We start from the raw sequence: 16,792 nt of genomic DNA on the forward strand, positions 1-16,792 counted from the left end.
ACCCTCATGCCCTAATCATGTCCCAAAGGCCCCACCTCCTAATGTCATCCTGTCTGCAGGTGGCCTGGTCATCCAGTTCATCCACTCAGCAGACTTGGTCAGTCCTGGGGGCAGGGGAAGGGCAGCAGGGCCGGTGGGCTCATTGGCCACCCACCGGCACATCGGAAAGGTTGAGCCGGAAATCTCACACACACCCGCCGTGGGCCCATAGCGTCGGCAAGCTGCCCCCGTTGGGTTCTCGCGGTGCTACGTGGCAGGGCGCCGTGGCTGCACCGCTCTGCATCAGGGCCTGGCGAGACCTGACCGAAAACCCCCTCCCTCAGAGGGGATGCTCCACGTCTCTTTTTAAAATTAATTAGTTAATTGATTGATTTATTTTTGGCTGCATTGGGTCTTCATTGCTGCACACGGGCTTTCTCTAGTTGCTGAGAGCGGGGGCTACTCGTCATTGTGTTGCACGGGCTCCTCGTTGTAGTGGCTTCTCTTGTGGAGCACTGGCTCTAGGCGCGTGGGCTTCAGTAGTTGCGACACATGGGCTCAATAGTTGTGCCTCACGGGCTTCGTTGCTCCGTGGCATGTGGAATCTTCCCAAAGCAGGGCTCGAACCCGTGTCCCCTGCATTGGCAGGCGGATTCTTAATCACTGCGCCACCAGGGAAGTCCCTCCACGTCTTTTGATGTGATTACTGTTCTGCTCATTGAACTCTCAAGAGCAACATAAAGTGGAAATAAAATCTTTAAAAATAAGCAGTTGTTGCAACTTTGCAGAAATAGAGAAACCCATTCCAGAATTCGTAGGGAATCTCAAGGGATCCCGAATGACCAAAACATTCCTGAAAAAGAACAAAGCTGGAGGCCTCACATTTCCTGATTTCAAAACTCACTACAAAGCTACAATTATCAAGCCAGTGTGGCCGTGGCATAGAGACAGACACATAGACCAGTGGAGTAGAACATAACCCAGAAATAAACTCTCACATATGTGGTCAAATGATTTTCAACAAGGGTGCCAGGACAATTCAATGGGGAAAGGATAGTCTTTTCAACAAACGATGCTGGGAAAACTGGATATCCATCTGCAAAAGAATGAAGATAGACCTACCTCACACCATACACAAAAATTAACCCAAAAGCGATCAAAGACCTAAATGTAAAACCTGAAACTTTAAAACTCTTAGAAGAAAACATAGGACAAAAGCTCCTGGACGTTGAACTTAGCAATGATTTCTTGGATATGACACCAAAGGAACAGGGAACAGAAGAAAACAGCGCCAAACTGGACTTCACGAAAATTTTAATAATTTGTACATCAAAAGACACTATCCACAGAGTAAAAAGGCAATGCACAGAATGGGAGAAAATGTTTGCCAATCATATATCCAATAAGGGATTAATACCCAGAATACACAGAGAATCCTGAAAACTCCACAACAAAATATCAAACAACCCAGTTCAAAAATGGGCAAAGGACTCGAATAGACATTTCTCCAAAAAAGATATACGAATGGCCAGTGAGAACATGGAAAGATGCTCAGCATCACTGATGATCTGGGAAATGCACGTCCAAACTCTAATGAAATAGCACCTCACCCCCAGCACGATGGGTACTGCCAGAAACCCGGGAAGAGCACGTGTTAGTGAGGGTGTGAGAAACTGGAAACCTTGTGCGGCGGTGGTGGGAGTGTTACATGGTGCAGCGCCTGTGGAGAACACGGAGGTTCCTCAGGAAATAAAAATAGCATCATCCTAGGGCCCAGCCGCTCCACTGGTGGGTATACACCCCGCAGAGTTGGAAGCAGAGTCTCAAAGAGGTACTTGCACGCGCAGGCTCACAGCAGCCTCCGTCACATCAGTCAGCGGTGGAGGCAGTCCAGGTGCCCACCAGCGGGCGGACGGACACACAGTGTGCTTCCGGAAATTCCCTGCTGGTCCCGCGCTTAGGACGCCTCGCCTTCCCTGCTGAGGGCCTGGGTTCAGGCCTTGCCTTGGTTGGGGAACTAAGGTCCCACAAGCCGTGGCACTACCAAAAAAAAAAAAAAACAAGGAAGTGAATCCTGACACGCGCTGCAACGTGGATGAGCCTCCTCGAGGGCGTGGCGCTCAGGAGGGAAGCCAGTCACAGAAGGACAGTTGCTGTAGGATTCCACTTCTATGAGGCACCTAGAATTGTCCGATTCAGATACAGAAAGTGGAAAGGTGGGTGCCAGGGGCTGGGGGGATGGGAATGGGCAGTTAGGGTTTAATGGGGACAGAGTTGCAGTTTTATAAGATGAAGAGAGCTATGGGGAGGGCCGGGGGGTGGGGCTGACGGCCCCACAACCAGCTGAACGGACTTAACACCACTGAACTGTACGCTTAAGAATGGTTAAGATGGAAAAAAAATGGTTAAGATGGTACACTGCATTACGTGTACTTTAACACAATTTAAAAAAGCAAAAAACAGAAGAAAACAAACCAGCAGCTGTGAATGAGCCCATCGGTGGGATGTTGTACCTCCCCAGACACCGGCTCTCTGTTTTCACTTGAAACAGAGGGGCTCCTGCCCTCCCCGCTGCCCCGCAGGGCGGAGCGTGGTGGGGGTGACGCTGGGGAGGGGCTCTTGCCCGAGGGCACCAGCACCAGTTTCTCAGGCCTGAGCAGCTCTGCAGCGGGCAGCCAGCCCGAGTCGTACTCTTTCCTCTGCGGGGAGGGGGCTGGGGAGAGGAGGGCTGCGCCGGGACACATGGGGAGCTCCCCCAGGAGGTGGGCCGCCCAGAGCTTGCTGCCATCTCACACTCAAGTCTCAGGAGACTGGGCTCATTCAGGAGCTCGGGGAGGAGCGCGAGAGACGGGCCAGTCCTGCTGCCTCCTCCACGGCTTCTGTCCTCAGCTGGCGCATCCGTGCCGGACGATGATCCTGAGGGCCATGGAGACGGTCGTGAGCAGTCACATCCGCGAGCTGGACAAGGACATGGCCAGGGCCATCATCCTCCTGGCCTCAAGCGAGATGACCAAAGTGAAGGTCTGCGGGGCACCTGCTCCGGTCTGGCTGACGGGGCCCTGGCTTGGGGGGGAAGCTGCTTTCCGAGGCCTTTCCTCCCAAGTGTGTTAAAGACGTGGGTTTGTGTCCAGCTGCTTTGGGCCCGGCCCCTCAGTCCTGTGCACTGACTGCCCTCCTGGGGTGGGGCGGGTCACCCCGCAGTCTCAGATGGAAACCAGAGCAGAAAGCAGAATTCTCAAACCCTCAGGGCAAACACAGGGCCACCGGTGCCCCACTCCGGTGCGCGGGGCACAGCGGGCCCAGCCTGGGCCCTCCTTGTCGCAGCGGCAACAGCATCACGTCCTGAAAACAGGCCTCCCCTCCGCCGCGACTGAGGGCAGGGTGTCTCATTTTGCCTCCTGGGCGACTTCAGAGTGGGGTCGGCCTCCTTCGGTCTGAATGCCAGTTCAGATCTTTCGGGGGGACAGGAACTGGTGTGTGACTGGCAGCAGGCCGCCAGCAAGGTCCTGGTGGCGGTGGGAGAGCGGTTCATCGGCAGCGTGATGGAGGAGATGCTGAGCAAGTTCCAGCCCGGGGTCCTGCCGCACCATTTTGTTGTGCAGACGCTCGCCAGCCTCTCGGTTTCCAACGGTAAGTGGCAGCCCGGCCCCTCCCACCCGTGCCGTTCGCGGGGCGTGAGGACCTCGGAGAGCCCGCAGCCCCTGGGTTCCACAGCAGCCCCGCCACACGCCGCGGGCTGTGCGGGAGGAGCTCGCGCACGTGGGGCACAGGGCCGGGGCGGCGGCAGGGCCCGGTGACGCGCCTCTCTCGCAGTGTTCGGCGTGGTGCCCTTCCTGCCGTCCGTCCTCAGCACCATGCTGCCCATGCTGGGCGCGGCCAAGCACGACTCCACGCGGGCGGTGTTCTGCTGCGGTGAGACGGGGCCCCTGCGGGCGGGCGGGTCTCTGCAGGGCGGAGGCTGGGCACAGCCGCCCACTCCTGGGCCTTCTGTCCCCAGTGCCCCTTTGTGGGGGGCCGTGGGTCTTCTAGGCTGCGGGAGGAGGGCGGGACACTTAGAGGAAGGGCGACTGCAAGTGTGGGCTGGGTGGGCACCGCTGCAGGTGGAGCCTGGCCTCTGCCACCTGACTGCTTTTCTTTGCTGCTGGGACCTCCCCCCCCGCCCGCCACGAGGGCCTTACGCGGCAGTCCCCTGGATGTAGGGGCCCTGGACACCTGATGGGGGGGCGGGAAGAGACCTACCCACAGCTGCAGCCCCTTCCCATTTCTCTCCCTGCCCTGTGCCGGGAGGCTGACCGTTCCCTGGGCGTCTTGGAACAGGGTACTCACGCTCCCACTTTGTGTGTGCGGCCCTCGCTGTGCCTGGCAGGGGACGGCGCCTCATGGCATGACTCTCGATGGGGGGGGGCATTCCTGTGAGAGGGGAGCAGAGGGTCCTGAAACACAGGGGGCTGAGGGGGCTGACTCTTCTAGCAGCCACCACACTGCCCTTCTCGTGCGGCTTCCTGGTGTCCCTAGCGTCCCCACCAGTCTTAGGAAGGCTTCTAGCTGGTACTGAGGGGTGGGAGATGGAGCCCCCGGGCCATCTGAGGCCCCCCATGAGGACAGGACACTTCTTAATCCTCAGCCCAGCCTGTTAGCGGGTCCTGCACTTCCACCCCAGGCGGCCAGGCGAGGGAGGATGTAGTGAGGGCGTGGCCACATTGGCTGGGGTGTGGTTACCTCGAGGGGGCGTGGCCACACTGGGCAGGGGTTTGATGGGGTGTGGTTACACCAAGAGGGCATGGCTACATTGGGCAGGGGTTAGAGTTTGGGGTTAGGGGACTGCTAGCAGGGTCCAGGGTCGGGGTTTGGGGTGGAGTCCCAGAGAAGCTGTCTATCCTGTACATACCGGGGGACTTTCCTAGCCCGGGCCTAGAGCTTTGGGATCCAGTTCACAGTGGCTTTGGGTTCAGGGATCTCTGCTCTCAGGGCTCCTAGGAGGGGCTCCAGCCCCTGCCAGCCCTCACAGCCCCCACGTTCCCGGTTCTCTCCGTTCCCTCCCGTGGCCTCTTTGCTGCCTTCCTCGTGCAGGCCCCTCCCACCTGTGGGTGATGACAGGCTGCTGGGCTGAAGGGCAGAAACCCTCCGTGACCTGGTTTTGGCTGGAAAGGGAATTTGTGACAGGATCCCTGAGCAGCTGGGTTGGGGATGACCCCTGAGCTGGGAGTGTAGGAGCAAGACGCAGCAGGGACCGAGGCAGGGCTGTGGGGCTGGGGCTGAGCCAGCGTGCCTCCAGGCTGGTGGGGGAGCAGGAGGAGCCCGTGCCGGAGCCGAGGGCCTAGTGACGGGCCCTGCCCAGCCCCTCCGGCGGTGCTGGCGCCCCAGCACATGCAGAGCCCTGCGCGGCGTGCCACCTCGCGGTTCTCAGGGGCTCTGGGCGCCCGCCCTCCACAGCCCACAGGGCCCTGCGGTTTTCCCCTTGCTGGTACGCTGTGTGTGAAGCCAGCGGGAGGGCCAGTGGGCACTGCCCGCAGGCCCCCCCCACGGAGGCGCGTGCTGCTCGCCGCAGATGGAACATTCAGTGTCTGCACTGCAGGGCAGAGGGGTCCCGCCCGCTGGTGTGGCTTCAGTTGGGCCAGGAGGGTCCACGTCAGCCCATGAGCGGCCTGGGTGGGCCCCGAGAGGGCTGGGGCCTCCTGTCCTTCCAGGCAGCCTCCAGTTCTGTGCGGATATCTGTGTCCCTTGCCAGCAGGCGGCACAAGTGGGCGGTGGCACTGGGCCAAGAACAGGGCACGTGCACACGGCGAAGGTTCTTGTCCAGTTCGTAGGACACTGCAGCCAGGCAGGGGAAGAGCGGGGAGGGAGACCCAGAGGCGGTGTTGGCATGTCCCAGCCAGTAGTCCCCGCTCGCAGGAAAGTCTCTGATAGGAACGGCGGCAGCAGAAACGAGACTTGGGGAGAGCAGGCAGTTCAGGGAGAAGGAGACAGACAGGAAAGGGAATCTCTGGTGAATGTTGTCTGGGAGCTAAGAGAAGAAGCGCCCGTGAAACAAGCATGTCGCTCTGAAGAAGTTACATTCAGAGAATAAAATCACACTTTTGGGAATTAAAAACATGATAAAAATGGAAAGCAGAAATGGAAGGGAAAGTCGAGGAAATCCTCCAGAAAACAGAGCAAAAATGCAAATATGTGGAGAACAGGACAGAAAGAAAAGAGTTAGCAGGCGAGGCCATGAAGCCAGCATTCGAATAAGGCTTCCTGGAAAGAATGAAGGGAGAACGTTGGGGCGGGGGGTCGTGCCTGGGACAGGAGCTGTTCCAGTAGGGGCGCCCTGCAAGCACCACAGCGGGAAGCTTGTGTGGGGGGCGGGGAGGGGATGGTCCCAGCGGAGGCTGAGGGAATAGGGTGCCGTGCCTTCTCCTGCTCCAGGGTCCAGGGAGGGCGCCCGCTTGGAATCGGAGCCCTGCCCAGATGCTACTTGAGCAGGAGGGTGGGGTAAAGACTTTTTTGAGAAGCAAGGATCAGGGAGGGTGTGGCCCCACATGGCGTGACCGGGTGCCCCAGGTCGTAGGGCGAGAGGTGTGGACGTTGCCTTAGTGACCTGTACCTGGAGAGCCAAGGAGACAGCCCAGACGGTCGTCAACTCTGGGAGCGCAGCTGCTCTGCTCAGGGAGGGGGCAGGTGGGCTCTGGCAGCGCGGGCCTGGGGGGATGGGCGGGCGGGGCCGGCCCTGGCCTTGGGGGAGTAGGTGAGCAGCGCGGGGACGCGTTATTTACCGAGAGATCGATCCAAACTGGAGAAAGGCAAATTGGGCCGGGGGAGCGTGTGTGAGAACTGTTCTTTTAGTGTGTGTGTGTGTGTGTGTGTGTGTGTGTGTGTGTGTGTGTGTGTGTGTACACCTGATTAAAAATTCAAACCTACTAACACACTTGGGGATGGGTTTCTGTTTCTGGCCATATAGTGGCCTGTTAGCCTGGAAGACCTTCCCATGCAAGATACCGAGGAGCCCTGATCAGTTTGACCAACAGCCTGATCGAACAGCTCAAGGAGGCAAAAGAGTAGGGGAGGACAAGGGGCTGTGGGGGGCAGGGGGTGAGAGAGACGCTGAGCGCTGTCAGGGCACCTGCAGCCTCGGTTTTAGCAGCCACGTGGCAGGTAGGGGACCAGAGCCCAGCTCACCAGACCCTCCAGGGCCCTATCCTCAGTGGAAGGGCTGCCAATGACACAGAAACCTTTCCTGCCGTGGGCTCCAGGAGGTAGTTTTCTTTCAGAATTTCTTTACGTTCTCTCTCAAGCACGTGTGCCCGTGGCCTCCTGTAGATGGAGGATTAGGGCTAATCTTTCTGCCAGGCTGCAAAGCCCAAGCTGAGAAATTAGCCTTACGAGTGGGCCGGGTTAGAGGTCCTGGGCTGGCGCAGGTAAAGACCCCCGGGGGCGGCTGCTGCCTGGGCGCTGCACTTTGCCCTCTGGAGGCCCGGCTGAGAGCCGCCACCTCTCCAGTCCCTTCCATCCTCGTCTCCTCCTCCACTGCCCAGCCCTCAGCAGGGCTGTGTGGCCTGGTCGTGCCCTCTGACTCCTTTGTGGCCCCATCGTCTCCCTTGACCCAAGGTCCAGGCCGTGCTCACCACTCGCAGGTCTGCAGGAAAGTGGGTCCCTGGACTTCCCTGCCATGGCACTGTCCCTTTCACAGACACAGTCCCCCAGGCCAGCACTCCCCATCTTTGGCACCTACCCCTGCCCCGTGCACCCAGGTCTTCTTCCTACATGTGTCCCAGGGGCCCCACACCTGCCTGGCACAGTGGCCCTTGAAAGCATGTGGCATGCGTGTCTGGGAGGGGAGAGGTGGGCACAGCAGACCTGAGCTGGCTGGGCGTGGTGGCCTGGGGGCATTTTGGGGAGGTTGGTGCCTGTACTGGCTTCCTTGGATTGCCATAACAAAGGACCACAAATTGGAGGCCAGGATTCCAAGAGCAGGATGTTGGCAGGGCTGTGCACCCTCTGTGGTGCTGGAGAGAATCCTTCCAGGCCCCCCTGGCATCTTGGCTCGAGGCTGAATCCCTGCAGGGTCTGCCTCCGTCTTCACCATGCGTCTGTCCCTCTTCCTACAGGGACACAGTCCTGTTGGATTTAGGGCTCACCCCACCCCACTGTGACCTCATCTCAACTAACTACATCTGCAAAGACCCTATTTCCAAAAGTTATGTTCTGAGGTTCTAGGAAGCACATGAGTTAGGGGACCTTTCGCCCCTGCACAGTCCTGTAGTCCTGAGCTTGGCCAGGTGCTCAGGAGGGTGTCTTGCAGGCCGGTGTGGGGTGTTAGAAGGGGCAGATACTGTGAGGCGCCCGTGCGGCCCGGGGGCCGGCCACTGCTCACCGCATGGGTGGCCACAGCTCTGCAGCGCTTCAGCGAGAGCACCGTGGAGTACCTGGCCAACCTGGACCAGGCCCCAGACCCCACAGTCAGGAAAGATGCCTTCGCCACGGACATCTTCAGCGCCTATGACATCCTCTTTCACCACTGGCTGCAGAGCCGGGAAGCCAAGGTACGCACTGCCCGTGGGGACCTGTGGCCTCGTCTGGCTGGCTGTCCTCTCCCACCCCCAGCCTGGAGGGCCCACCCCAGTCACCTGGGCCTCTTGCTGTCCTGCAGCTTCTCAGGGGCAGATCCGTCTACACGAGCTCCCCGCACCCTGTGTTGGGGGGGGGGTCTCACCTGCAGGTCCTCACAGGGTAGGGCTGGTCTTCTGAGGCTGCGCCCCCACCCTGGGGCCCCAGCTCTGGGGGCGGGGAGGGAGAAGCCTGGCTGCTCTGATCTCTGCCCCTGGGCCCACTCCCTCCGCCGCTTTAGGACCCCCCGGCCCGTGGTAACCCACGTCCTCGTGTCCGGCCGTGGGGTCCTCCGTGAAGGGCTCCTCGCCCATCTCTGCCGGGTGCTGCCGGTCCGCAAGCGAGCGCCCGCCCCGCCTCCCCGCAGCTCCGGCTCGCGGTGGTGGAGGCCCTGGGGCCCATGAGCCACCTGCTGCCCCGCGAGAAGCTGGAGGAGCAGCTCCCCAAGCTCCTGCCCGGAGTCCTCGGCCTCTACAGGAAGCACGCGGAGACCTTCGCCGTGTCCAAGGTGGGCGGAGTCCAGCAGAGGGGCCGCGGGGGGGGGGGGCTCCGCGGGGGCGTGGCCTTGCCGGCCCCCCTCTGAATTCTAGGGGGAGGGCGGCGGTGCGGGGAGGCCCCCCTGACGGCCCCCCGCCTCCCTCCCGGAGCAGAGCCTGGGCCAGATCCTCGAGGCGGCCGCGAGCGCGGGCAGCCGCGCGCTGGACGTCCAGCTTGACGCACTCCTGGCCGCTCTGCACGCTCAGGTGGGCCGGGGGCGTGGGGAGGCGGGGGTGCGGGGCCCGGTGCGAGCGGCGTCCCCGCCCGGGCGTGCGGCCCCCTGTTGTCTGCTCGGGGCTCGGCCAGCGGGGCCGCCCCGCATGCGGGGGGCCAGAGGGGGCATCCGGCGGGGCGGGGCCGGCTCTTGGGGCGTCTGCCCCGGCCGCGGGGCCCCAGGCAGCCGTGAGCCGCGGGCCAGCGCAGGGAGGCGTCCCGGAGCCTCTGCCCAGAAAGGACGGTGGCAGCGGCTCCTGGGCCGTGGCACCCTGCCCCCCGGGTCAGATGAGAGGCTTGGAGGTCGTGGGGAGCTCTGGGGGGCGCGTGAGTTGGGTCCGTGGACTTGCTGAGTGAGAGGGAGGAGGGGCCGAAAACTGGAGAGCGCGGGGAAGGCGGCGCTTAGAGGGGGGGGCACGGGGCGTGGACCCCCGCCTCCCGCGCCGGACCTGCGGGCACACGTGCAGGCGCCCACCGAGGGCGGGCGTGATGGCTGAGAGATTAAGCAGTAATTTGTGTTCTGAGCAACGGTAATGATCCCGAAAAACTGAGTGAAGTGGAGAGATTCCTAGAAAAATCTTAAAAACGTCAAAATTGGCAGAGAAGAAATAGAAAACTTGACTAAACCAATGAAGAAATGGAGACAACATTCCAAGCCCTCCCTTTCTAGAAGCAAACCCAGGACCCACATGGTTTTAAGGTTGCTTTCTTCCAAACTTTTGAGGGACAGCTAGTTTCAGCCCCACAAGGTGGGCCTGGGAATGAGAAAGACCCCAGAGTCTCCTCATAAGCTCTGAGGCTGGTCGCGATTCCATGTCAGGACCACCCGGGAGTCAAGGTCCACACAACCTGAGGCTACTCAGTGAAGGGAGCTGCCCTATACTGCCTCCCCCCACCCCCCCCACCCCCCGCACTGCCTGTCAGCACTGCACCCCCAGCACTGCCCCGCCCCCCCAGCACTGCCTGTCAGCACTGCACCCCCAGCACTGCCCTCCCCCCAGCACTGCCTGTCATCACTGCTCCCTCAGCACTGCCCCGCCCCCCCAGCACTGCTCTTTCAGCACACGGGCTGAGGCCCAGCCGGGAGAGGTTGTCTGGTGTTGAGGCCTGTCAGCTCACCCCACCATGGAACAAGATTGGGGAAAATATTCTCTGGTCTCAGTCAATGCAGGAAAAACTTTTGATGAAGTTCAACACCTATTTGTCGTTAAAACTCTTAGCAACCGGGCTCAGAAAGGAACTTCTCTAACTCGAAGTTTAAATGCCCAGAGCCTTTGCATTTATCGCATGTCGCAGCGACTGGGGAGGCAGTAAGTTCCCTCTAGTGTCAAGGGCAGGCAGGAGCCCCCTCTCAGTGTTGATGGGGAGGGAGGCAGAAATGGGAGGGGCGGGGACAGACCTGTCCTCACCTTCCGGCCCCGCCTCCGGCCCGGCCCGGCCCACTTTGCCCTCGCCGCTCTCCAGGGCCGGCGGGCCCAGCTCCTCTCACCGTAGTCAGCAGTGGGGGGCGCTGCTCGTGAGGAGCGCAGGCGTGAGGGGCGGGCTTGCCCTGCTCTTTTCCTCGCTGCATCCTGTCCCAGCGCTGCTTTGGCCCCTTGTGAGCGCGCAGGAGCTGCCTGTTTTATGGATGCCTGGTTTTCTCTAGAACTCACGCGTGTGTGAGCTGAACCTGTTCACAAACGCTAGAACTAAGTTCAGCAAGGTGAAAGTCAGGTGCGTTCTTCTCCATCAGAGGTGACCAACTAGAAAGTGCAGAAGTGACGGTTCACAGTAGCAACAGACACTTACTGTCGAGTATCTGGAAATTCACCGAAGATCTCTATGGAGAAAGAGTGTACAGCTCTGAAAAAAGTGACAAAAAAGTGGGAGATGTCGTACGATATCATTTACTTAATATGAAAACGATTGTATGAAATGGTAAAAACAAACCATTTTCTGTGGGATGGGGGTGGGGTTTAAAAGGAAACAAATATGTAAAAGCTGAGAAGATAAAAAAAATGTGAGATTGCCTTTTCGTAGAGCTTTCCATTCATGTCTTTATTTTTATTGGTTTTTAGGAGTTTTTTTATATTGATCTGTAGCAGTTATTTATAGTCGTATCATGTGTGTATAAATATTTGTTTCTACTTTGTCCGTTATCTGTGGCTATTTATAATTTTTTTTGCCATGCAAAATTATTTAATTTTTACACCATCATTTATCCATCTTTTATGTTACAGTGCAGGTTTTGCTATACTTAGAAAATGTTTCTGAGTTCTATAATTAATATTTATTTATTGGCTGCATTGGGTCTTTGTTGCTGCACACAGGCTTTCTCTAATTGTGGCGAGCGGGGGCTACTCTCTGTTGTGGTGCACGGGCTCCTCATTGTGGTGGCTTCTCTTGTTGTGGAGCACGGGCTCTAGGCACGTGGGCTTCAGCAGTTGCAGCACACAGGCTCAGTAGTTGTGGTACACGGGCTTAGTTGCTCCGCAGCATGTGGTATCTTCCTGCAGCAGGGATCGAACCCGTGTCCTCTGCATTGGTAGGTGGATTCTTAACTACTGCGCCACCAGGGAAGCCCCAGCAATTAAGTTTTAGGTTTTCTCATTTTCCTGTATACCTTTACTGTTTAATCCATCTGGAGTTTATTTAGGGAAAGAGTGAGAATCTAGTTTTCTCTTTTTTCCAGATGACTGCTCATTTGCTCTAGTTATCTATTGCCCGTTAACCGAACACTCCAAAACTTAGCACCTGAAAACAGAAGCGGTTTACTCTCTGAAGTCCCTGTGGAGTCCTGAGCAGCTCAGGCTCTCGCGTGGTCACCGTTGCGCATCTTCCGAAGGCTCCCCAGGGGTGGCGCGTCTGCTTCCAAGCTGGCTCCCTCACTGGCCCGATGGGAGGCGCAGTGTGGGCTACTTGAGCCTCCTCAGGGTTGGCGGCTGAGTGATCGTGGGAGCAGGCAGGAAGCCACGGTGCCTTTTATGGCCAGCTTAGGTCTTTGCGGTGTAAATGACAAGGAGCACTCGCCTGGCCCTGCACCGCTGGTCACTTCTCCTGCTTCGTAAGATGGGCTCTGCTGCAGCGCTGTCACCTTAGAGCCCTTTGCCCTGTGAGTGTCCTTTGTTGTGGCCTTGAGGGGGTGAGTGGGGACTAGGGTGCCACCCAGCGCTCAGCCCCTGGTGAGTGTCACCCACCGAGGTGCAGCGGAGCCCAGAGACACATCTGCCCGCAGCCTCTGTGTTTACTCTTACCAGTGCAGCTTCTTTTTCTGTTACAGTTTTGGATGAGTGGACTCTAGGTGTTTTGGTTTCCAGTGCTTTCTGTATTCTAGAAGTCAATGGTTTCTAGCCTATGGCTGGGATGTCTTGCCCAAGAAAGTGGCAGACTGTCTCCTTTCTCATCAAGAAGTGTGTCCTGGGAATTTGTTCTCCTGGCTGCTGGTGGGAAGGCTGGGTGTAGAAGGAGGCAGGACCCTTTCCCCTTGAGAGGCCAGCTGCAAGGTTTGGGCTGAGGTCCCCAGGCCGCCTGCAGCTGCAGGCGAGGGGCTTCTGCACCCAGGTGCAAGAGCGCCCAAGGGACCTGCACCTGCCTCGTGGTTGCGGGGAAAGCCTGGGCCCAGCGTCTTCTGGAGACCTGTCCCTCCCTGGGCCTCGCCGGGCCCCCGTGACGGTGTCCTCTGTTCCCGGAGCAGATCTGCGTGCCTGTGGAGTCCTCCAGCCCCCTGGTGATGAACAGCCAGAAGGAGGTGCTGCGCTGCTTCACCGTGCTGGGTACGGCCCCGCCCGATTGCCCTGGGGGTGGGGGCCCTCGTCTAGGGCGGTGCCTGCCTGTCTGCATCTCTGGGGAGCTTACGGCCAAGGCCTGGCTGGGCCGCAGCACTGAGCGTCTGTCTGTCCGTCCTCCCCGGCTGCTGGGCCTTGGAGCCGCAGGCTGGCAGCAGGGAGCAGAGGACAGCGCGTGACAGTGTTTGATGAGTGCTTGCCTCACAGCCTGCTGCTCGCCCGACCGCCTGCTGGCCTTCCTGCTGCCCAAGCTGGACACCAGCAACGAGAGGACCCGCGTGGGCACCCTGCATGTCGTGAGACACCTCATCAACTCGGCTGGTGAGCGCTTTGTGGAGCAGAGGTGGGAAAGGTAGACTTTGTGCATCTTTTCGGTGCAAAGGAACATCTTGTTCTGAATTCTTTAAATATTTTCCCCAACGTTCTATGTTGCAAAATTCCAAATGTTTTGAAAAGTTGCAGAAGAGGTGCCCATCTGCCTCGTGGCGGGTGTCCAGCACTGACGTGTGCCCTCGACAGCTGGCTGCAGCCAGCGGGACACGGCGCCCTGCCCCTGGGCCCGGCAGCCACCACACGCCCGCTGGGCCAGTGGCTCAGAGTCACGCCAGCCTGTCACACGGTCTGTTGCGGCTGCCGCTCAGTGTGGGGTCTGGTCGCGGGCAAGTGCTGCTTAGTTGTCTCTTAGCCCTTTGGGAAGGGTTGAGGTGGGTTCCGTGGAAAGTCTCTCAGTTTCCATGTGTCTGATGATTTCCTCACGCGTGGATGGAAGCATTCAGGTTTCTTGCTTTTAAGGCTAATTTTAATCAGCAGTAAGCTTGAACAGTTGTCGCACCTGAGTCTGTTTTGTCCGATGAGTCTTGGTCTCTAAGCAGTGGCCGTGGCCGTGGGCCACGTGAGGCCTGCAGCCTGCTTCTGTACAGCCTGCGAGCGGAGGGTGGTTTTCACACGGCAGCGGGCTATACAAACAAGCAGAGAAGAATCTGCGACCGCGGCCACACGGGGCCTGCGACGGCGCCCGCCCGTGGACTCGGGGAGTGGAGGCGGCGCTTGGCGGGCGGCGGGGCGGGCAGCAAGGGCCCGCGCCCTCTCACCTGAGCCGTGGTGACCGGTGGCCGGTGCCGGTGCCGGTGCCGGCGGGGCGGGTGTGGGCGCAGCCAGGCCTCCGCTTCCTCTCTCACCTGCCTTTACAGTCAGGCACAGTCAACGGTTTTGCGGTTGGCCGCGCCGGCCTTTCCTCTGTTAACTCTTCCATCGCGATGATGTTCCAAAGTCACTTCGTATCCACCGGTCTTTCATGTTTTCCTCTAAGTTCTTTCTCTGGTCATTTACACGCATGTTAAGCGTTGGTATATATGTGTGGTCAGCGCTCGGCGCTCTCGCTGCCGTGGGCCCGGGGTGGATCCCTGCTCGGGGAACTAAGGTCCTGCAAGCGCCGCGGCGGGGCCGGGAGAGAAGATGCAGTGCATGTATCAAATAGAAGAGCGCTCAGCCATAGAGAGGATGGAACAGTGCCATCTGCAGCAACACGGATGGGCCTAGGGACTGTCACACTACGTGAAGTCAGTCAGACAGAGACAAATATTATGTCACATATATGGAATCTAAAATAGGACACAGAGGAACTTATTTACAAAACAGAAACATACCCAGAAAATAAACGTGTTCCCAAAGGGGAAAGGGGGGAGGGATAAATTAGGAGTTTGGGACTGACAGATGCAGCAAACAGCAAGGTTCTGCTGGGTAGCACGGGGAACGGTCTTCAATGCCGTGGGGTGACCCGTAATGGAAAACAATCTGAAAGAGAAGAGATACGTGTATGTGCAACTGAATCACTGCTGCACACCAGCAGCATCGTACATCAACTCTGCTTCAATAAAAAAATTAACAATGTTAAATTATGTATTTAAATCTCTCTCTCTTTTGGAGGCTTGGCCCTTGGTGGTTTACCTTGTTAACATCTGTGGTAAACCCCGCCGTGCCCCTCATCGTAGGTGTGCATTCTGTAGCGTCAAGCGCGTTCCTGTTGTTGTGCAGCCGTCTGCAGAGCCCTTTTTATCATGCAGAACTGAAACTCTGTCCCCATTAGATAACACTCCCCACATGTAAGTCCCTTTTAAACTGCAGGTCTCCTGTGATCTTTTCTTTCCCTTGTAATTTATCTGTGGAAGAGCCCAGGCCATTGGGCCTGTGGCGTTTTGCACGGTTAGCTTGGCGGACTGTGTTCTCAAGGTGCAGGTTGAGGTTTTCTCTTCCATCTGGATTTCTTGCAAATTGGCAAGAACTGGGACTCAGAGTCAGGCTCAAACTCCAGTGAGTCCCTCTGGCAAGGCTGTGGCAAGACGGGGTCCTTTTCACCGGTTTGTTGGGAGGCCTTGAGAAAGAGATGCTCCTGTCCACATTCGGGCTCGCAGAGGTGGGGCTGGTGTGGGAACCGCGGGCTCAGCCGCTGACTCCTTTGATTTATTTGTCAGTTTCCAAGATAACAGACTGGTCCCCTGTCATCCTCTAAAGGTGACCATTTCTCTTAAAAGATAGCAAGGCTCCTGAGTTTAAATAGATTTAAGGGATTTTAATTCCTTGCCGTTATTACCATTATTACTTTGTAATAAATTTGATTGGCGTGTAGTTGGTTTACAATGTTGTGTTAGATTCTGCTGTGCAGCAAAGGGAATCAGTTATGCATGCACACACATCCACTCTTTTTTAGGTTATAGTCCCATATTGGTCACCACAGAGCGCTGAGTAGAGTTCCCTGTGCTCTGCGGTAGGTCCTTAGTTATCCGTAGTTACGACCATTGTTGAAGCTCGAAGGACATCATCTTTGGAGAGCGGGAGCCTCTTCGGGCTCTGAGCCCTTCGCTGTGACCGCATTGCTCTTCCACAGCTGACGATCCCGGCTCACCCTGTGTGTTTCCTGCCCCAGACCTGGAATTGGCCATTTCTCCAAAAGCCCTAGTTTCCTTTAGTGAGAAATTGTCTTTCAAGATCACAAGCTGTCTTGCTTGTATTTCTGGGCCTTTTCTGTAGATAAAACACCTATGGGTCCACGCTGGCTCTTCCAGCTCCGCTGCAGACCACAGAGCTTGCACTGTCTCTCTTTTCCTTCCATCTGTGTCTCTGTTCTTGCTCAGGGGACCGCTGGGGCGGGGGGCGCAGGGGGTGCAGGGATCCTGGGGGGAGCAGGGCCCACAGGACCGGAGCGGGGGGTGCTCTGGGCCTGATGGCCGCAGGTGGCTGCGAGGCCTCAGGTTCCCTGTGTGAGGTGGGGCCGTGATGCACCCTTCCCCTGACGCTGTCCTTGGCGTGGCAGCGCCATCACTGTGCTCCCAGTCTTTGTGTTTACTTTTTAAATTTTTTTTGGCCGCACCATGCTGCTTGCAGGATCTTAGTTCCCTGGCCTGGGATTGAATCCGGGTCCTCGGCAGCAAGAGCGAGGAGCCCTAACCATTGGACCACCAGGGAGGTCTGTCTTTGTTTTTATTTTCATTAATCTCATGACCACTTCTTGATAGTCACTGTTTACCCCCAAATATCAGGATAGGAACTCCCTGGTGGTCCAGTGGTTAAGGCTCTGCGCTCTCACTGCCGAGGGGCCCAGGTTCAATCCCTGGTCAGGGAACTAAGGTCCCACATGCCACGCAGCACAGCCAAAAAAAATTAATTGATTAAAAAATAAATATCAGGAAAGGAAGGGTTACCTTGCTGGTTCTCAA

General features: G+C 58.0%; 1 protein-coding gene across 30 annotated transcripts in view; it reads left to right on the top strand.

Moving 5' to 3' along the window:
- MROH1 (maestro heat like repeat family member 1) overlaps positions 1 to 16,792 on the top strand; it is a 69,243-nt gene that overhangs the window by 20,644 nt on the left and 31,807 nt on the right. For 28 of the 30 annotated variants that reach the window (XR_009053963.1, XR_009053962.1, XR_009053964.1 and 25 more), the window contains 8 exons: positions 2,869 to 3,000; positions 3,447 to 3,609; positions 3,793 to 3,891; positions 8,350 to 8,501; positions 8,933 to 9,073; positions 9,216 to 9,308; positions 12,989 to 13,067; positions 13,287 to 13,400. Coding sequence is in view for 26 of the 30 variants with exons in the window: in XM_057736699.1 (XP_057592682.1) it covers positions 2,869 to 3,000; positions 3,447 to 3,609; positions 3,793 to 3,891; positions 8,350 to 8,501; positions 8,933 to 9,073; positions 9,216 to 9,308; positions 12,989 to 13,067; positions 13,287 to 13,400 (973 nt within the window). In the remaining 4 variants the exon portion in view is untranslated. Of the gene's footprint in view, positions 1 to 2,868; positions 3,001 to 3,429; positions 3,610 to 3,792; positions 3,892 to 8,349; positions 8,502 to 8,932; positions 9,074 to 9,215; positions 9,309 to 12,988; positions 13,068 to 13,286; positions 13,401 to 16,792 lie in introns of those variants that run through there. The other 2 variants (XM_057736705.1, XM_057736706.1) reach the window with 2 other exon arrangements.

Source organism: Hippopotamus amphibius, chromosome 5 (assembly GCF_030028045.1).
Source record: "Hippopotamus amphibius kiboko isolate mHipAmp2 chromosome 5, mHipAmp2.hap2, whole genome shotgun sequence".
NCBI classification, from domain to species: domain Eukaryota; kingdom Metazoa; phylum Chordata; class Mammalia; order Artiodactyla; family Hippopotamidae; genus Hippopotamus; species Hippopotamus amphibius.